Here is a 13,063-nt window from a genome sequence, read left to right on the forward strand (position 1 = left end):
ATGAAATCTGCTCGTGTAAGTCTAGCCACGTGAGGTCACCTCCATCACACCGAGATGAAGATAGGAATGTTCCAATGACCGCGTCTGAAATGTTAGGAACTAAGGAACTAATTGATCCTCCACAGTCAGCTAAGTGCAAGAACATCTGACACCTGGTCATTTGGAAGGTCCAGACATTTTTTAGAATTAATTTTCATTTGGAAGGTGTGGACATGTGGAAGGTGCAGACATTTGGAAGGTCCAGACATTTGAAGAGTTAATTTTCATTTGGAATGTGCAGACATTTGGAAGGTTCAGTCATTTGAAAGGTCCAGACATTTGAAGAGTTAATTTTCATTTGAAGAGTTAATTTTCATTTGAAGGTGCAGACATTTGAAAGGTGTGGATATTTGGAAGGTCCAGACGTTTGAAGAGTTAATTTTCATTTGGAAGATTCAGACGTTTGGAAGGTGTGGATATTTTGAAGGTGCGGACATTTGGAAGGTTCAGACATTTGAAGTGGTAATTTTCATTTGGAAGGTCTGAATATTTGAAGAGGTAATTTTCATTTGGAAGGTGCAGACATTTGGAAGGTCTGAATATTTGAAGAGGTAATTTTCATTTGGAAGGTCCAGTCATTTGGAAGGTCCAGACATTTGAAGAGGTAATTTTCATTTGGAAGGAACAGACATTTGGAAGGTCCAGACAGTTGAGGAGATAATTTTCATTGGGAAGATGCAGATATTTGGAAGGTGCAGATATTGGGAAGGTGCAGACATTTGAAGAGTTAATTTTCTTTTGGAAGGTTCAGACATTCGGAAGGTCCAGATATTTGGAAGGTCCAGACATTTGAAGTGTTAATTTTCATTCAGAATGTCCAGATATTTGAAGAGTTAATTTTCATTTGGAATGGTAGACATTTGGAAGGTTCAGTCATTTGAAAGGTCCAGACATTTGAAGAGTTAATTTTCATTTGAAAGGTCCGGACATTTGAAAGGTCCAGACATTTGAAAAGTTAATTTTCATTTGGAAGGTTCAGACATTTTAAGTGGTAATTTTCATTTGGAAGGTTCAGACATTTGGAAGGTCTGAATATTTGAAGAGGTAATTTTCATTTGGAAGGTGCAGACATTTGGAAGGTCCAGACATTTGAAGAGTTAACTATCATTTGTAAGGTGTGGACATTTGGAAGGTCCAGACATTTGAAAAGTTAATTTTCATTTGGAAGGTTCAGACATTTGAAGTGGTAATTTTCATTTGGAAGGTTCAGACATTTGGAAGGTCTGAATATTTGAAGAGGTAATTTTCATTTGGAAGGTGCAGACATTTGGAAGGTCCAGACATTTGAAGAGTTAACTATCATTTGGAAGGTGTGGACATTTGGAAGGTCCAGACATGTGAAGAGTTAATTTTCATTTGGAAGGTGCAGACATTTGGAAGGTGTGGACATTTGGAAGGTTCAGACATTTGAAGTGGTAATTTTCATTTAGAAGTTTCAGATATTTGGAAGGTCTGAATATTTCAAGAGGTAATTTTCATTTGGAAGGTGCAGATATTTCGAAGGTCCAGACATTTGAAGAGTTAATTATCATTTGGAAGGTTCAGACATTTGGAAGGTCCAGACATTTGAAGAGGTAATTTTCATTTGGAAGGTCCAGATATTTGAAGAGGTAATTTTCATTTGGAAGGTCCAGACATTGGGAGGTCTGGACATTTGAAGAATAAATTTTCATTTCGAAGGTGCAGACATTTGAAGAGTTCATTTTCCTTTGGAAGGTCCAGACATTTGAAGAGATAATTTTCATTAGGAAGGTGCAGACATTGGGAAGGTGCAGACATTTGAAGAGTTAATTTTCATTTGGAAGGTCTGGACATTTGAAGAGTTAATTTTCATTTGGAAGGTCTGGACAGATGAATTTTTCATTCTGACTTCACAGGGCTGTTGCGCACACTTAATTGCTAATATACAATGCAGCCATTCCCTGGATTAAAATCAAAAGTGAAACATATTGAAATGATTTTCTTACAATGAAATGTTATTTATATAATTCACCTCGTTTGTTATTATGTGCTATTCATAGTACACAAGTATGCACATACACTATTAAAGCTAGATAATGCACAACTTGCACCATAACAGGTGCGTAGACTTCACACCTTTATTATCACAGTTATAAAATTCACGAATTCCGAAGTTGTTAGTGAATGTGCATTCGACTGGGATTAAATTCTGAATGCAGCCCACCAGATCCGTCATCGCTCAGACGCGGTTGTACCACAAGTGGAGTGCCGCTGTCCATTCGGGAAGGAATATGCAATTTGTAAATGCGACTGGCAATACCTCGCCTCCCCTTCACAAAAGATACCATGGGGGTGTTTGAGGTCCACCAACAAACGCCAGCAGACAGGACATCCAGCCTAATATCCATTGATTAAGTGTGTTTGGACTATTGTGGGTAACTCGTTCGTGGAACTTTGCGCAGCCCTTCGTATCGATAGTACGCCCCTTGTGAGACATCAAGATGTCCACGTCAAGTGTTGAACCTTTTAAGAGCTGAGCGTTGACTCAGAACTGGTCGCTTCTCCACCTCAGGGTGCTGCTCAAACAGCCCTCATTCAAAGTAGGAATTTGTGCACTGCACCAGCACATAACATCCTGCTCTTCAAAATGACTCGTGAGCTGATATTAAAAAGAAAAAGACTGGCGTGCCTTTTTATATATGATCATGGCATCGCAATCTTAATGAATACATTTTGTCTCGATATTTATTGTAAAACAATGTGGAATTGTTAATTGACTGTCCCGTCTGTTTTATACTTCTTCCGTGCAGTAGTTGTTCGGACACTGACTTAGTGATCAAATCCCACGGTGCCTTCGTAGGCCATTGTGTGCCGGTGCAAAGTCTCTTGCTGTGCCTCATTACTCGTCCCTGTCAGAATGGATAGCTCAGAGGGAGCGCACTTCTAGCTTTGAACCATGTCGTCTGGGTTCGATTACCGACGCGACTGTAAACTGTCGGATCGGTGCCGTGCGGGCAGGGCGTGCCATGACGTAGTTCACTGCCCCTCGTCATGAGTTTAAAGTCGATGTCGCATCCACAAACATCCGTCGATGGATGTCGAAGATCCCATGACATCTTTCGATGAAGAGTAGTCGAGTTATCACCGGCACGATGAACAAATTACAAGTTCCTGCTCTGATGTGCGGACCGCTGCATCCTCAGCGATGATGCAAGCAACGGGGTTGTTGAATGCCGGTGCAATATGCTTCGCCAGAGGAAGAAGACTGGCCTCGAGCAGTCATGCAACCTCGATCTGTACCACAAGAATGTTGCCTGGTAATGGCAGGATCACTTAAAATCCCTAGTCCGTCGAGTTGAGCGCTTTACACCTGGCGAGGTCCTTAGTCATCATTGCAATAAGTTTATAATGACACTTAGTGACGAACCCTCGAATCGGAATGCATTATTGTCGAATCATTTTGAAGAGTTCGTTGCAGGGGACATCCAAGATCGGTTTTGAAGACCGTATAGGATAAATTAGAGGGCATTCTGGATCAACCGGAGAGTATTTCTGATGAGCTCTGGAGTATGTGGGATCAGCGTGAGAGCATGAAGGATTAGCTGAGGATCTGCACGCAGCGGTTTCCTTGCACTCATGGCTAAAGTATGTCAAGAAGTTTCAGCTGGAACGGGACAAACTTTGCACATGGTACATCATACTTGTTTGAAATGTTGTCTATCATTTTATGTTTACCAAGATGTACATACATACAGCCCGACATTGATCGAGATTGCTTGTGCGGTTTAGAAACTTTTCTTGTCTGAACAAGAATCACGTGAAACAAGTTCTGCGCAACTTTTAAAACTTTCCAAAAAGTTTACTCCAAACCCGACAGGCCAGTTCTCAGGAAATATAACAACCGGGTGGGATGAAAAGCGAGGTGAATGGTAAGTGTAAACGAGGCACATGACCTGTAAGATTTAAGGAATGCCAGATCACAAAGAACGAGCCGTCCGGTACCTGTGTTCACGCCGCACAAGCACTTGCCGAACGCCGACGCGCCGAGCCCGTTGAGAGCCGGTGGGCAGCAAATGGTCCCGTATGGCTCCGCGTGACGTCTGAATCCTGAGAGACAACAAGCAGCTCCTCCGGCCATAAAGCCCGAAGGAAACGTCTGAGGAGCAGTTGCCGCTGGAGGAAGGAGACCGTAGAGCGACGCGGGTTGACCCCCACCGGGATATGAGACGGCATGACCCACGGAGCCGAGAGGACCTCCCTGCAGGGTGCAGCCTGAGAAGGAGCACCGAGAGCGCGTCGACAGGATGCTGTCGATGCTGAAAGCCATGGTGCTCGCGCATCAGGGGCCCCTGCAACAGCAGGATTTCGATCACTACGCTCTTTAAGACTCTGCGCCTGTGGTTGGTCGAAGGGAGCTTAAGTAGGAGCGTGTACGTCACGGCAAGAGTGATGTCATTCAGGAGGAGGAATGCGCTCTCGAGCACGCTCAGGACACGTACGAAACGTGCCCTTTTGTCCCTGATTTCCACATCGAGCTCCGAGGTCTTGGTTGACCTCGACTCGCGACGCTTAAATTGGACACTTTCCACGTTCTCGGTTTTCATCGGCAACGCACGATCCCAAATGCCCAAACGCTCAACTGAAGGTTAAAAGTTGAGTGAAAGAGTCATCAGAAGTTTCCTCAACATTTCGCGCAATCCATACAACTGCGTGAAAACGTGCGAAATGTATTTGATAAATAATATCTTATTTCCCAAGCGTGCATGAAAACAAGTTACCAATGCTTTCGATGCCCGATGAGTGTTGCACAGCACGCAACAACAACAAAAACTACGGTGCATGAAACAAACTCAACGCCTTTGGAAACTGCACTTATGCAAGTGAGCGAACTGAGAAGTCCCCCGAAGTCTGTAAATGGAAACCACAAGTTGCGTGTTTTGCGCATGAAATGTAACTCGGGAACGTGTCCGATTTGAACCGCACGGAAATGCCACGTTTATGTACACTGAGCAATGCACTGCACGTTCCACGGTTGTCGGCAACTACATCACAACGGATGGGATGGCATCTTTTACCGTGACGCCGCTTTTGCAGGTGATGGGTGCGAATTACTCCAATCTATTCATCCCGGTTTGCATTTGTTTCCTGAACTCATTTCACACCGTTCGAAAGTTTCAATTTATTTTTACTTTCAGAAAGCGTTTACAACTCAATAAAATCTGTATCATTGGCTGTTTTCATTGAGAACAGGCAGAATGGGCAGTCAAAAGTACACAAGGTCATTGCTAATATGTATGTATATATATATATATATATATATATATATATATATATATATATATATCTATATGTCAGATATTATATGCAATGCCTGTAAAAGAATATCCTTACTTTAACGATTTAATCATATGGCAAATGTTGCTTAAAATTTATAAGATGATGAAATTGAGAGGGCATCCGCAAAGTGTGGAAATTTTACGCACGCATTTCGTTTTTCATTGAACGTGTATCTTGGTCAACCTGTCATGGAACATCACCCTCATTAAAATCATGGTATCATGAACTTTCCCGTACATAAATGTTTTCATTTCCTTTGCTTCTTCGATCTGAATTCCCACCCCACCCCCCCCCCCCAAACTTCCTTTTCAAACATGCGATTCAAACCATCACAATCAAATGAGCAGAGAGACTGTGGCCGCAGATGCGCAACCAACGCTCTCAGTCACGTGACAGAGAGCGCTTTTTGCGAACACTGTGAACATCACGAGATTGATGTACTGGTTTATATAGTGTTGCGTTCAAATTTACATACCAAGATGTTTTCGGGAGATTATGTCAAAAATTAACAAACTATCGAATTCTCCACTTCTCACCCATCCCTATAACTCTCAGACTCCAACTACTGCGCTCTCAGTGTTCCTCCATGCGGCGCAATCTGCCTTTCCAAACCATCTTCATCAGCACATACTTTTCGAACAAGTCCTTATACTCGACATGCTTTATCAAAATCAATAAGAAGGTACTTTTGACGTGTGATAAGGGTAAATATTTTACTTTGTCTAATTAAACTGCAAATTGAAATGATTACTTGTAATTAACTGCACTCATCTCTGAAGAAACGAAGAAAGACAATTGCATTAACCGATAAACCACTTTCCATCTTATTGCGATGTATTCCTAAATTAATTGTAATATAAAAATCCGTTTCAATTAAAATCTGCCCCAAGGGAACAGCCTGTTTAAATAAGCACTTTCACTCGAACTAAACCTGCAATTTGGGGCCGCTCTGCTCTTTAATTCGGAGCTTTTAAAATGTCAAAGCCTCTTGTCAATGTTAAAAACATTCAGATATGTAATCACAGCCTTTCACAATATGCAAAAATAATATCGCTTCACACTCGACAGAAGCTCTGTTGTAGTTAAAGATCGTTGGCATTTATAAGGCAAGCTTTTGCTAAGTGCGAATACATAGTGCGATGTACTTTGCAAAACGTCGTTCAAACGTTCTTTATACTATATAAGGCAAGGCTAAATAATGTCCGCGAAGAGCATAAATAATGTGGACAATTTTCTTCATTTACTCCAAAAACTCCAAAGAAGTTGCACATATGTTTAGCCTACGGGACGAGCACACTTTCAAAATATTCTACAACCGAGATAATCACCATAGAAGAAGTCAAAGACACAATATAATGTTTATTTCTTTCTCAAAATACATGTATAGGAAAATACAATAAGTTGCAACAAATGCCTTCCTAGATATTAAACTTATGTAAGAAAAACTTTTAAAAAGAAAAAGAGAAAATGATGTGATATATGTGATATATATATATATATATATATATATATATATATATATATATATATATATATATATATATATATATATATATATATATATATATATATATATATATATATATATATATATATATATATATATATATATATATATATATATATATACACACACACACACACATCGTCGCATTATTATATATGTGTATATACATGTAGAGTAGCCATCACTAACGGGTTTGTCGATGCCTCACCTCAAATGAGCGACATCTCACATCAAATGAGTGTGTATTGGTAGAAATGGGAATTCAGTGTAAATATTGCAGTTGGTGGAGATGGTAACCTTTGCAACCTCATTCCATTCCACCAGCGAAGATTTCCAATCCATGCTTGTTGTATCTCTGAAGTTTGAGAGTGAGGGTGATATTCTGAAAGCTCGGCTGGGAAACTAATTTCGGCTCGTTTTGGGCCTACCGCCTGATGGAAGATCACCAAAGTTCTTTCCATGCCAACCGACCACCTACAGGCACCTATCCCTCTCCACATCACTTCTTCAGTGCCCAACCCGCCCCCTCTCTATACTCCCTGTAGCTTTGCTTTCGGCAATTTCCATTCAGTATTTCTCACAGCATTTCATACTGGTTTCCCATTCGATGATCCATAGATCAGTCGTTTCAGTTTCACATTTCCACATAAGTTTCACTTTGGGATATCAGTTTTGATTTGTCATCGCAACTTGTGATGCGACGTGAATGGTGCATGAAAAACGTCGTCGAAGAAGATTTTCGGGGGAATCTTTTTCGATTTTCAAAAAAGACTTAGAGGGGTCGAAAGTGGCTTTAATGGTCTTCAAAGGTAAAAAAAAAAACGGGACCAAAGTGTTTTAAGTGTCGTAATGGTAATAGAGGGCTCTCAAATGTTTAAAGGGTCTAAGGGCCCTTAGATGGGTGTAAATGTCTAAAGGGGTCTAATGGTGAAAGAGCAAAAATGGTCTGAAGTGTCCAAATGGTCTGAAAAGTGTCGAAAGGGTTGAAGACGGTCTTTACAGTACTTCCCAAAAGGATTTAAATGGGCATTAAAGGGTCGAAGGGATGTAAAGGGTCTAATGGGGTTTACATGCCATACGGGGTGTAAAGGAGTGAAGCTGTAGTAAAGAAATTACCTCATGTTAACAAATAGAGTGCTTTTAAACTACAGTATACACTGCATGTATATTTGAGGTGTACATTTGGTGAAGTTAGTGAAGACTAGTGCATGCCCGTACGTGCGTGCCTGTACATAGGTGCCCGTACGTGCGTGGCTGTACGTGCAAAAAACAAACTTTCAAACCGCGTGCCAGAAACAACAATCACACAGGCCGTTCCTTCGCTCTCGCGTTCCCGTACGTACGTGCCCGTATGTGTGTGGCAGTACGTGCAAAAAAATAAAAAAGAAGAATTGTGACGTCAATCATGACGTCATAGCACCATGTCCTGTCATTGTTTTGGTAAATGAATGGCCATAACTTGAACCACTTGTCAGATTAATATCAAACCTTGAAAAGGCACATCCACAGGGCCCCAGCAATATACCTGGCAAGTTTCAATGAGATCGGACCAGTGGTTGTCGAGAAAACAGCGGTCGCAGACACACAGACACACACAGGGATTGCTGGAATTAGAGATACCATTTTTCTCCTTTTTTCCAACAAACTATTTTCACCCTTGATAGTTACGTCTTTAAATGAGCATTGGTAATACATTTAATGCAATGTATAGGTTGTATTTGTACTATATTCGGTTTTTGAATGATTAGCACATTTGAGATATCACGTGACTCCTCCTTCGCCAATTTTACCGATCATGGTAATGTCTGAAATAACAGTTTTTTTTCACATTTGATACCATATTTGATGGTCGGGGGTTACCACCTCACCAAATATATCAGTATCCGGGTTGAAATCCGGAAGAAAATGGGCTTTTTATAAAGCATTGCATATATGGATTCACCCTTGCTGAGATGGCAACAGGTGGCAGCTTGTGTGTTTCGAATTTATGCATTGTGTGAAAATGACAGTTTAAAACCCGATTTACATACACCATGGAAAACAATGTTATCCTATATAGTTTTGTGGCAATTAACCTTAAGAGATCAGAGGAGTAGGATCACAAATAAACAAACAAACATTTCATATATATATATATATATATATATATATATATATATATATATATATATATATATATATATATATATATATATGTAGATGTATATAAATATGTATTGTTGCGGGCCAGCGGGGTCAGGTGAAAAGACCACTAGGTGGGGGAAGCTACATCGATTCCCACCAGACTCCCCGGAATTGTAGGCTGTTGCTCACGGATAATTCCGTGACGCAGCGGGTCACTTAACCGACCATGGACGCCAATAACTCAACCGCGTGACCAAGGGTCCTCCCGTCTATGGAATTGGGTTACCTAATTAACCACGTGGTTTGATTACCGGGGAACCACGTCCTCGGTACGCCTTGTCCGAACCGATCGGATCACCTCTCCTGATCGGATGCAGCCGAGTGACACTGCCAAGGACGTACCGGCTAGAAGGAACGGATCGTTGGGAATAAAGACCCGGCTAAACTTAGATTCGGACCATGCTGGACCAATGGGAGACAAGACAAAGGTGAGCTGAGAGCATTCCAAATGACAATTATTTATTAACAGCAAGCGAGGAAAAGCATGTGGTACGACAAAGATTTATTGGATATGTCGTGCAGAGAAAGAGGAGAGAAGTGTAGTGCAACAATAATATAAGCAACTTACTAAAGCAGACAGTGCAGACTTGATGTGAGATTGATAACTGTAACAACAATAAGGATCTTCCACAGGCTTAATTAACAGATAGGTACCAGCACACTCAGACACACACAGAAAAAGAAACCCAAATGTGAAGGGACTTTTGCAGCCAGAGAGGGAGGGGAGTTGAGGTTCTAGCTTTCGGTACCTGGGCGTTTCGGGGGAGGGATGCTCCGTGGTGCAGTACCCGACAGTAGTCGCGTTGTTCTGGCCACAGCCGCACGTGTGGAGATCGTGTTCTGAAGGAGGAGCCTGAATGGAGAAGGGCAGAGTCCAGAGGGCGAGGGTGGAGCAGTAGGCGGGACCAGGTAGGTGGAGTCGAGAAGCAGGAGGCGACGTCGACTCGTGTGGACGGAGACGAGGAACAGGAGGCGGGCCGTCAAGGCGAGATGTGGGTGGAGTTGAGAAGCAGAAACACTCCATGTGAAAAACACCCACACCGAACACAACACTTCCAGACGGAGGAATTTCTCTGTCTTTTATAGAGCCCGAAGCTCGAAGGAGGGACCATGCCGAATCCGTCATCGCCTGCGTTGGGTGTTCCGACTGGCTCCGACCCCTCACGTGGTCCGCCAGCTTGGGCCGGGTTTCGGGTAGACATTGGTGCACCCTGCCCACGTACATGACTCACCGCACCTGTCAGGTTTCGGGTTCGCCCGGAAAACGAGACTCCAGATACAGCGGATACAGTGGATCCTTTATCGCGGCGTGGCAGTTTTGCCCACCTTACCTCCACAGCGTACATGACTCGCCGCACATGTCTGGTTTCGGGTAGACGTAGATGCACGGTTATGGTAGACAACCCGAGATGAGGTGGAAAGCAGGCAGATTTACCTCAGAAAAGAAAAGAAAAAGAGTGGGGATAAAATAAAAGGGGAAAATGATTTAATAATCCTAACTATTAGACCATCGCAACACACTCCCATGTTTTCCCACTAAATAAAAGGAAGGGGTCTATCTGCACGTATATTAATAGCATAACCATCTCGGGACACCTATCTGTTGTATTCATGCGGTTCTGAGAACCGCAACTATATGTGTGTATATATATATATATATATATATATATATATATATATATATATATATATATATATATATATATATATATATATATATATATATATGTATATGTATACAGCGACGTCGTCGTTGTGCGAACATCATTTGTTTTTTTTTCGTTTTCGAACATCGTACTTACACAAACCGAGACGCCTAGGCTATTTGGTGTAGCCCATTGCTCCTCGGATACAAACTTGTACAGCATGTTACTGCACTGAATACTGTCGGCAATTGTAACACACATCCAAGAGAGACGGAAGACAGGTTAGATTTACCTTTGTGCTGTTCATGACGGCCATTGGTGTTGTTAGCAGCAGCTTACAATCTCCTCTCGCATCGATAATAGAAAGGTGAATAATTAGAGTTTGGATTTTATAAATACGTAATCATTGCATCGATGTTATAATTTACAAATGAAGGAACGAGCTCCTATCAATTGTGATATATATATTTTCGGAACAGTGTGATTGTTTTAGCAACATAAAAAGCTTCACTAAAAACAAACTTGTCTTTTAATGTCGACTAACAACAACGATTTATTCACGGAATTCTTCAATTCAAAGGTAATTTACTTGCTGGAAGGTAAACCTGCAAACATTGGTTCAGTTTGAAAGCCGATTTCCTTGAATCCCGATTTATCACGATCCTGTTTTTTTCGCGATGACATTTTATGGACCTCAACGATCGCATTATAACAAGGCCACACTGTCGTTTTGTTATCATTATGAGGTATTATGTACTGTACAGTGTACATAATTGTATGTGCTATTTTTATACGAAGCTACATCACTCGGCGATAGGAATTTTTCATTTACATTTTTTTATTTTTTTTTATTTTAGAGCTGGCAGATCCCCGTCGTATATGCGATCCGTCGTTGCCTGGAATGTGATTAAGCGGCGCATGACTATATATATATATATATATATATATATATATATATATATATATATATATATATATATATATATATATATATATATATATATATATATATATATATATATATATATATATATACACACACACACAAACATACAAGCCGGTAGGTGACATGGGTGGTTGCTATATAATTGCATATTAGTCATACAGTTTTTGACGGATTGGGCTGAAAATTTTTGACAGAGGTTGATTATAGTGCACATAAAATCCTGGAAGCCAATTTTTGATTTTTGAAAAAATAATTTTTTTAGGATTTTTCAAAGTTTCATTTGCTAGGCAACAGTGGTGTCCATAGCAACAGTGCTCAAAAGAATACAACTACATCCTGGTGTGAACCTACCAGTCAAGTTTCATCAAAATCGGTTGACTCCTCTGGCCTCCAGAGTTGTCCATTACATACATACAGACAGACAAGCTGGTAGGCGACATGGGTGGTCACTACATAATCGCATACTAGTCATACAGTTTTTGATGAATCGGGCTGAAGATTTTTTGACAGAGGTTGATTGTTGTGCGCATAAAATCCTGGAAGCCGATTTTTTTTTATTTTTGAATTTTTTTTTTTTAGGATTTTTCAAAATTTCAAAGTCCTGTTGCTAGGCAACAGTGGTGTCCATAGCAACGGTGAATAAATAACGAATAAAGAGTCTAATCCAATGTTTTCACACACAAGGAATCCAATAAACCCACTTAAAATGCTCTATTGTCAGTCTTTCTGCTTTAAAATGACATATACACTGTCCCAAGTATAGTTCACCTGGTCAAGATACAGTTCTGACTTCAATCTATCTGATAACATGTTCCTGCACAATGGCAAAGTTCAGTGCACGGGAGAGATGCACAGAAACATTTGCATGGTGGTCTGCATGCCTTTTTTGCAGCCGCATTTGATCAGCGCTGTGCAGGATTTGTCCGCCTCGGCAAGTGCTGTCCAGAAAGGTATCCAATGTTCACTGGCGTTCTTTGTCCATCCCCAGTCGCATGGGCTTGGTAACTGCTGCTTAGATATCAGCGCTTGGCCCCAGATGTGTCCTGCCTGGTATGTCGACCTCTTGATATGTTCCGGGAGGGCTGCCTTTGTGGGGCGTAGGCGATCTATCTATCTTCCTTTCGTGAACAGAAGCTTCCTTGCCTGATTCACCTCGGTGCATTCACTGGTTCTATCATAAAGACGTATGACGAACCTTTCTAGTTGACACACATTCTCATCTGAGACTGATGAAGGCTCTTGGGATAAACTCAAGAAAGTGTCCGTTATATCAGGGAAATTGGTCCAGGTGTTCCAAGCGGTTTTCTTCCCAATGCCACTGAATGACGACGACGTGTCACAGCCAGTGAAGGCATGGAGGAACAGAAGAGCTTTGGCCTTATTTTCACCAAGGCTGTTTGCAATCATGTGAGCCGGTATTAACCTGTAGTGTTTCTTGACTCC

At 41.3% G+C, this 13,063-nt stretch overlaps 1 protein-coding gene across 1 annotated transcript in view; it reads right to left on the reverse strand.

Moving 5' to 3' along the window:
• The window catches only part of GSC (goosecoid homeobox), a 57,431-nt gene extending 52,764 nt beyond the window's left edge, over window positions 1-4,667 (reverse strand). The window contains exon 1 of the mRNA XM_085869499.1: window positions 4,003-4,667. Within this exon, the coding sequence (XP_085725625.1) occupies window positions 4,003-4,327 (325 nt within the window). The 5' untranslated portion in view covers window positions 4,328-4,667. The remainder of the gene's footprint in view (window positions 1-4,002) is intronic.
• Between the last annotated feature and the right edge of the window lie 8,396 nt (window positions 4,668-13,063).

Source organism: Eptatretus burgeri, chromosome 2, assembly GCF_056783735.1.
Source record: "Eptatretus burgeri isolate ZD-2024b chromosome 2, Ebu_testis_v1, whole genome shotgun sequence".
Lineage (NCBI taxonomy): Eukaryota > Metazoa > Chordata > Myxini > Myxiniformes > Myxinidae > Eptatretus > Eptatretus burgeri.